The sequence below is a fragment of the Doryrhamphus excisus genome, linkage group LG13 (genome assembly GCF_037039965.1).
Source record: "Doryrhamphus excisus strain RoL-2023G ecotype Guam linkage group LG13, RoL_Dexc_Guam_v1.1, whole genome shotgun sequence".
NCBI classification, from domain to species: Eukaryota; Metazoa; Chordata; class Actinopteri; order Syngnathiformes; family Syngnathidae; genus Doryrhamphus; species Doryrhamphus excisus.
This window is the reverse complement of record NC_136369.1, coordinates 7,878,600-7,887,642: the sequence shown is the minus strand read 5'-3', so window position 1 is coordinate 7,887,642 and position 9,043 is coordinate 7,878,600. Positions and strand designations below refer to the sequence as shown.

The 9,043-nt window shown below is 38.1% G+C and overlaps 1 protein-coding gene across 3 annotated transcripts in view; it reads right to left on the bottom strand.

The window, feature by feature from the left end:
• Positions 1 to 7,352: 7,352 nt before the first annotated feature.
• The window catches only part of nhsb (Nance-Horan syndrome b (congenital cataracts and dental anomalies)), a 49,266-nt gene continuing 47,575 nt past the window's right edge, over positions 7,353 to 9,043 (bottom strand). For all 3 annotated transcript variants that reach the window (XM_058088750.2, XM_058088751.2, XM_058088753.2), the window contains 2 exons: positions 8,544 to 8,667; positions 7,353 to 8,411 (listed from right to left, as the gene is read on the bottom strand). In XM_058088750.2, coding sequence (XP_057944733.2) covers positions 7,778 to 8,411; positions 8,544 to 8,667 — 758 coding nt within the window. In that variant the 3' untranslated portion in view covers positions 7,353 to 7,777. The remainder of the gene's footprint in view (positions 8,412 to 8,543; positions 8,668 to 9,043) is intronic.

Genomic DNA, 9,043 nt, shown 5'->3' with positions numbered 1-9,043 from the left:
TCATGTGCTCAAAAGCTTCAGCTTGAGTTTGACTTGACTTGTATTACGTTTTGACATTTGCATACATTAACCATGACTGGAACTCTGTTAGTGTCGACAATGAAATAAAAGCAGCCAGGTAACTTAACTACCAGTTAACTACCAGAAGTTAGTGATCCTGAGACTAATGGTTGTGTGTGTTCATTCCCCCAAATGTTTTTTTAAAATTTTATTTTAAATCAGTTGATAGTGTAATAAAGTGTATTAAGTGTAAGTGTTATAATTTTGTCTGCCTAATATTACAGGATTACATTGTGACAGAGTGATTGTTGATTTTGTTATTGGCAATGTAGTTTTTTTCTTAGCAGCAACCAAATGTAGTTTTTCTTGTAGATTCATTTCACACTGTTGCGCTCCCATCGTGGTAACAAGTTAATACTTGAAGCCTTGCTCTTGCTTTAATGTAAAACTCAGGTTTTTAGTGGTTTCTTAGCTGATGTTTTACAGTAGCACGTGTTCATACTCCCATCATAGAGGATCTACAGTATAACCAGCTATGTATATTTTCAAATGCCTTGTCATATCCTGCAGCATCTTGTGTGTGTACATAGAAAAACTTTTTACTCCTAAGCTAAACAAATGTTATATACAGTATGTTTGATATGCATTCTCACAATTAAACATTTCTTTACAGCATTTTCATGCTTGAGACCTTAGCGCACATTTTTCAAAAATGAATGTTGATTCTTTGTTGTTGAAAACAGTTGAGTGACTGTCGGAACACATCAAGTATTTCAAGTGTTGAGACGGAACATTCAGGATTTTTGCTGTTATTTTTTATGAGAGCCTTTGTAGGTTAATAATATATCATTAATACACAATGCATAAAATAGTACTGCAGAACTAATTGTGCGTGTGTGTGTGTGTGTGTGTGTGTGTGTGTGAGCTGGACAAATGATCATTGATGTCTCAATTCAGGTTTTAGAGTGACAGGTTTAAAAGAGGCCTTGTTCCAAAGAACCACAGTCGATAGTAGAATTGGGGCAAAGCAGGCTCTTCATAGACATTAAATTAACATGTCACTGAAACAAAAGATGCTGTCTCTCAAATGCAGAAGAGCTGACTGACACGTACACACACCAGTCTCTTTATTAGGTGACATTTGTAAATACTGGGTTTGTCAACATTTATGACTATATAATGGAAATAAATATCTTGCATACACACTATATTGACTTACAAAGAGTCCACTGGCATTGTCTAAAGCAGGGGTCTCAAACTCAATTTACTTGGGGCCACTGGAGCTCGGGTCTGGGTGAGACTGGGCCGCATCAAGTTTTCAAAAAACCCCCCAAAAAACGCATTTATTAAAAACAAAAAATTTTTAAAATGTCGCTTTGGTTCCAATTTTCTACAAGAAAAGCTCTGATAAAACATTCCACTGTTCTCAAATATCTTACTTTTTATTTTTCTACACAAAATAAGATGAAAAATAAATAAACAAATCAAGAATAAAGAAAATCAATCAATCGGTAATAAATAAATATAATAATCATAATAAAACCGCAAATAATAAGAACTTAAGAAACCACATATAGTTGGTGGGTAGACAAATGATTTTTTTCAGATTAAAATGAACAAAGCATTATTAGAGCCCTGTAGACATGACAAAACACGACTATAGTCACATTTATACTTTTTTATACCTAAACGGTAGCCTTCAAGTTATTTCCTTTAAACTTAAATAGCCAAAAACTTACCACTTCCACACGGATAGGGAGGATAACTATTAACAGTTATTTATCCTTTAACATGAACGTAATATTTTTTTCTGGGTACATGATACCATACAGCATCCATATCAAACTTGTGCGGCCCGCACTAACATTAAACTTTCATATCAAGGCAGGGGCCTCAAACTAGTGTCCTGCGGGCCACATTTGGCCCACAGGCTGCGTGTTTGAGACCCCTGGTCTAAAGCAATCAGACAAATACACTGAAACTTTGAGACCATATTTTTCTTCATTATTTTTATTTTGAAGACCTACATATTCCTCATGAATCACTGATTTTGGCATACATAACCAAAAATCTAATATTTAAAAATTTAACATACGAAAATGGCCCCTGCCAAACACAAACAGCCCATTCTGGTAATATCACAGTAGCTCAAACCGGCCTCCACCATACCCAGTACCCGTAAACGTTCACATGTCGTTCACTGGATTAACAATGCTGGCCTTTTTTTGAGCCTTTATGTATATAGGCCTCCAAAACCAAGACTGAGGTTGGCACAATGGTGCCGTTCAGTTGGTATGTTGGCCACACAGTCATTGGGATTGCGATTGGGAAGACTCGGGATCGATTCTCCGCTTGGGCATCTCTGTTCTCCCTGTGCGTGTGTGGGTTTTCTCTGAGTACTCCAGTTTCCTCCCGCATTCCAAAAACATGCTAGGTTAATTGTTGACTCCAAATTGTCCATAGGTATGAATGTGAGTGTGAATGGTTGTTTGTCTATATGTGCCCTGTGATTGGCTGGCCACCAGTCCAGGGTGTACCCCGCCTCTTGCACGAAAACAGCTGGGATAGGCTCCAGCATGCCCGCGACCCTCATGAGGATATGCGGTATAGAAAATGCATGGATGGCTGGTATAGTACCATTGAAAACACATACATATGCAGTGTGGTACTGTTGTGACTGAAATTGAGCAGATTAGACTATGCTGCCATCTAGTGTTGATATTGTAGTGTTGCAATTCTGAGTGTTTCCTTAATACAAGATCGAATATAAGCCTACAATTTTTTTAGGAGAATAAAAGGGGATTTTATCCATCCATTTTCAAGATGTGGGGTACAACCGGGAATTGTCACCAGCCAATCACAGGGCACAAATAGCAAGTAACCATTCATACCGAGAGTCAACCGCCTAATGTCCACAGGTGATATAGGGAAGTCATGACAGAAGCTACAGTACATTTGGAAATGAAAGCGGAGTTTCTGCTACGGTCGGAGTAACCATGGTGATGCCAGACGCTCCTTGAGGTAACATTACCATAACATTACGCACCAGTCCTACTGCAGCGGGTGACAGTGACAGAGAAAGGGAGCAGAAGCGTAGAGCGACTTCATGTCGTGAATCTTAAACTAGCTTTGGGAAATACCTCAATATATTTCCTTTGACGTCATCTGTCGATTTTTATCGAGCTGTTACCATTTGAATATTAGCTAAGGTATTAGCTAGCTATGGATGGAGTGTTAATGTCATGAATGGTGCATAAGGTGTAGCTTATTAGTGTCAATACCGTGATGCAAGTTATTGATTACTTTTCATAGACACAAAACAAAATCAATTGATCGGAAGTTGCCACAGTTTTGCTAGCTATGTTTAAACACAACAGGAATGTACTACTGTGTCATAAATATATTTCCAAAACATATTGTTCTTATGCTAATGTTTTTTAAAGACAAAACTGTCACGAGCGGGCTTGCGAGCTTAGCGATGCGACCCCAGGATGCAGAGAGCAGGACCAAAAATGTATTTAAAATGAATTTAATGGCGCTTAAGCTATGTAGACAGCAACTACAGGCAAAGCAAACACAAAGACAATGAAGCCACGAACGAAAGAGCACACACCTGAACTAAATAGGGAGAGTGGAAATTAGAGGCAGGTGTGTGAAATGAGTCAGAGAGAAAACGGAAGGGAACAAGAAAGGAAGTAGTTACCAAAATAAGGGCATGAAAACCGGAACAGAGGAAAGAAACTAAAGGAGCTGTCACGAGAGGGTGACGCCCACATCGTGACAAAAACATTAAAGTTTTAATTGGTTCAGACATTTTTTTTACTTTAATCCAAATTTCTGTTTGGTAGCTTATTGTTTTGTAACAAAATAGTTGATTTAACATGGCATTTGTTGTTGTTATGACTTCAACGCCGACTACTGCATTTAAGAAGCTGATTTACATTCTGTAAAAAATTCCAAGTTGACTCAACTTAAAAAAAAATTGTAACATTGCTGCCTTAAAATTTTGATAATTCATTCATTCATTCATTTTCTTTTCTTCACGAGGGTCACGGGTTGGTGCTGGAGCCTATCCCAGCTGTCTTCGGGCGAGAGGCGGGGTACACCCTGGACTGGTGGCCAGCCAATCACAGGGCACATATAGACAAACAACCATTCACACTCACATTCATACCTATGGACAATTTGGAGTCGCCAATTAACCTAGCATGTTTTTGGAATGTGGGAGGAAACCGGAGTACCCGGAGAAAACCCACGCATGCACGGAACATACAAACTCCACACAGAGATGGCCGAGGGTGGAATTGAACCCTGGTCTCCTAGCTGTGAGGTCTGCGCGCTAACCACTTGTCCGCCGTGCAGCCAAATTTTGATTAATTTTGACTAAATCAAAAGTGAGTTGAGATTACTTGAGTTCTATTGTTGATACAACAAAAAGATTTGTTTATTTGACCTAATAAAGTTCCCAAAACAAAGCAATAAGTCACGTGAACTTGATCTTTTAAGTTGGAGAAACTTAGTTGTGAGTTGAAATTACCTGAAATAATTTGCTAGATTTAATCCAAATTTTAAGGCAGCGAGGTTACACATTTTTTTAAGTTGAGTCAACTTGGATTTTTTTTACAGTGTAGTTAAGTACACAGCTGTAACACTAATAAATCACAGTAAAAGTATCAATGGATTTCTAATACAGGCATACCAAATTGACTTTTCAAAAAGTGAACAATTCAATAAATAAACAAAGCCAAAATGTCCAGTGGAGATTTTTTTCCAACCCTAATCTCCACGTGCTCCATCGGTTCTTCGGCGTTTTCAGCTCCAAAATATACAACGGCACAGAAAAACTCATTTGCTTTCATTCTTTTATTTTGGTTATTTTACAAAAGAAAGAATTTGCAACATTGTCTGCTTTAAAAATGTATATACAAGTTTATACAAAAATACAAAAATGATTCAAATCTGTTTTTGTCCCAGCTACTTTAAAGCTTGGAGCGTCTTTTAAATAGACAGTTATGCTTATGTGTGTGTGTGTGTTTTTTTTTTAATCTCATATAATCGAATTTTTAAACTCTGCTTAATACTGTTCCATACTGTACACCTTTGAAAAAAATGTCCGGAGGCTGTCACATGTCTTTAGACCAAAACTGTATGCAGACATTGAAACACCTGAACAAATAATTCTTCAATTTAATAATCTTGTTTTTGTTGTACTCCCAAGGAGGTTTCCACAGTTTGTTTTGTATAATTTATCTCCTGATTTCCGAAATAACAGAAATTGTGTCACTGCGCCATCGTTATAAATGAAAAACAAACGCATCAAACAAATCTTCAATGCTTTCAGTGTTATTCTTTTCTTACTTTTCAAGTTTTAATATAGTCTTTTCACATTGCATTTTTCAAGTTGGCAGAGCGATAACACCTTCAAGCCTCTGAGCTTTTTGGGAATTAAAAATGTTAAAAAATATTAATTACAAGTACTATTTAACAATCAAAATATCTTTCACACCAACTTTCACGGCTCCAACAGGACTTAGGACCCAGCACCAGAAGTGTTCAGATTTTTTCCATATAATCTTTTTTTTTTTTTTTTTACAGTCTCTTAAACATATGATTGTCCAGTGAATAAGATATACAGTACAAGATAAACCCCTGTTGTGATCACGACTATACAGAACAGAATCAGCCAGACAGTTTGTACATCTATTGAACACACTATTGAACTTGACAACAGAACAGAAAATACAAATTCTTTTCTCATCTGGAGACATCCCTCAGATAAAAAATAATGATATGGTGGCGCCCTTCTTTTCTGTTTTCTTATTGCATGCGATAGAAAACACAACAAAGGAAAACAATGATCAGGAACGATCAAGCGATTACGGGCATCATGACTGTAAAATTGGAATGAGCAATTCACAGCTTTTTTTTTTTTTTACTCCCTCCGACGTACACAGTGACAGTTCTGCAGTTCAGGATCGCTGAGTATCAAACAGTTGTGTTTGCTATCTATATTTATCCAGCTATCTGTCTATCTAGCTTGCATTTACAGTAAAACAGTAAAATGTTTGTTGAGGTATTCACAGAATACAGTGAATGGTTCCTATTGAAGTGCGGTCTCTGAATGTGAGTAAAATGTTTGCTGTGATAGGCAGGTGAGAGTTCAAACTTTTTAGCCTTTTCCTCTAGTAACACACTTGATACTGGAAATGAACGGAATCGGACTTCAACCCCGGGCCTTGCTGAGAAACGGACTATAGCAATTAATGAACGGTTGTGGCGCTCGGACAAAAAAAAAAAAAAAGGCCATGCACCAGTCAGTCACTGGGTTGAGCTCTCACCTGCCTTGTGCTACTGGGTCAGTGCAAATGAAGGGTAGGCAACTAGGAGAGGAGAACAGTGTTCATTGTTAAGATTTGGATGTAATGTTGTCAATGAGACATGTTCTTCTTTGCTACACTCTTGTTGAATCCCTATAAAATGTCTGATATTTTTTTTTCCTCCTATATAGATATTACTTTATATTCAATACAAATATACATTTTCAATTTCATTATAAGATATATCTTTCTTTTCAATATTCTTGAAGAATCATGAAGTGCAAAAGAGAGGTCGGTTATTGGAAAGCTTTGCAAATGAACCCCTGGTTAAACCCAATTGAGGACTCTCTAAAGCGTTTTCACCATTTGCAATGGTCATTAAAAGTGCCTTGAAATGCTTCAAGTTACAACAGAACAATTTAAAAATGCGATTCCGGCCAGGGTCCGTGTACTGTATGTGTGTAGGGATATCAAATCGCCCTACAATACGAGTAAATCTATCTAGCAGAGAAAGGCCACTGTGCGATTGTCCCAAAGTCTTCGACAAATGGGCCTCATCTAGAAACGGGCCCTTGCTCTTTAAAATCCAGAAAAAAACAATTAGAATCAATGGCAATGTGTTACAAAGGTCACTAAAAAGCTTTCACAGGATCAATTATTCATGTTTTATGAAGAAACTACAAAAACAAAATACAGTTGAGAATCTAGGGGATGTTTCCATTCGACTCATGCGACATGGTGAAACGTTATCATCATGTTCTGAGACATTTTACAAAAATACATGCATCATATTCACTTTTGGATATAATCTATGTAAAGAAATTTGTGGATCAGCTTCTCTTTATGGTTTACTCCTGATCTCAGGTCTGCGGATGGAAAAACTGTTAAATAACTTTGGAACTGTGTTGGAAAAATTTTCGAATTTCCATAAGACAAACCCAGATCGTTGGCAGGATTATTTATATATAACGTGCTATGCAAAGTCTGGTTAATGCTTCCAAATGTTGAAAGAATATTTTTTTATTTCTTAAAAAAAAAAAAAAAAAAAAACAGTTCCTCAGCAGCACACTCCCACACTGCACAAGACAGGAAGTACAAAAAACGGACTGTTGCATGTGCTTGTACATGCAGACTTGTATTGTCCATACTCAAATACAAAATTTCTAGTCTTTATTTTCCAACTTTAAACCTGTTTTTTTTGTATTTTTCTGTCCTAAAAGACAGTTTATTCAAAATATGTGACTGTATCTTGGAGCTATTATTTACTAATTACATTATAATGACCTTTTGTCATTGAGTATCAAACATCTGAAACCCAAGTTTCTACCACCATTTCAAATGCGGGGTAGATTTAGTCAGATTTTGGGGGGGTGCATTCATCTAAAGGCATCTATGAGACGCCTATTGAAGATTATAAAAGTAGAACGGGCTATTTCAAAAAACGGAATATCGACAAATTTTTATGAAGATCTGTCATCATGGGGACTTCCATCTGAGTTCTCGGTCTCCCCTTCCGAAATGGCTTGCATGGGAGCGGTGTAGAGGCGGCTACGAGTACTATAGCGACTACTGTTGGCTACAGGCGGGACTCGAGAACGTCCCTGTCGAGATGCAGCTGACATAGGCAGTATTTTGGATGTGAAGCTCTCGGAGTTGGCCCTGGGAAACAGGCCCGGTATCTGTATAGGGTCAAAGTTTGAAAGCGGTGGCTCCTGGTGCATTGAGGTTGTCTCATCGGTTTGACCAACGGGACCTTCCTGAACTGATTCCCCATGGATCTTTGGAGTGATAGGGCTCTTTAGAATTTCTGTTGCCGACATGCGATAACTTGTATCGGATCTGCTGCCTTTCTTAAGCAACAGGAGTTTGAACTCTTCGTTGGATGTACTGGATTTCTTGGCGCTGCGGTAGATCGGAACGGGGGCGCGTTGTGACCCGGAAGCAGTTGCAATAGCGGCTGGGGTGTTGAGAGGAGGGGGTGGTGGCATATTGGCACTGGAGACACTGCAAGGATTGGCTGGTGCTGCGGGGCAGAGGCGGGACTTAACATTTAAGTCTCCTGAATCTTTACGACCGAGGACCTTTCTCTTGGACCTGAATGGAAAAAGTCTACATTTAGACCATTGGACAAATGTCAAGAAATGTTAAAGCAACAGTCCTTTAATACGATTTACATGAATTAAATCATTTCAAAATGTAAATATTAAAGTGGTGAATTTACAGAACCTGTGTATCATGGCAAACAGGTCCTCAGTTGTTCGACTCTTGTTGGGTGATGTTATGATAATATCGTCGTCAACTTTGGCGTCATCCGTCAAAGGGGAAAGTGAATTGTCAGTGGGTGTGGAATCTGCAATAGACAACAATCATCTCAAGCATTATTGTTTCATCATTTACATATATATATATATTTATATATACAGGGTGATATGACACTTTTGTAGGCTTAAAAGAAGATTAAAGACACAGCTTTTTAATCAGGCTTTTAACTAATATTTTGAACTCATTCATTCATTTTCTACCGCTTATCCTCATGAGGGTCGCGGGGGGTGCTGCTGGAGCCTATCCCAGCTGTCTTCGGGCGAGAGGCGGGGTACACCCTGGACTGGTCGCCAGCCAATCACAGGATATTTTTAACTTTTTAAAAAAAATCTTTTTAGTCCTATTTTATGCTCTTAGTCTTCAGCTTTTAACTCCAGTGTTTCCTCAATGGGGTCCTCCACACT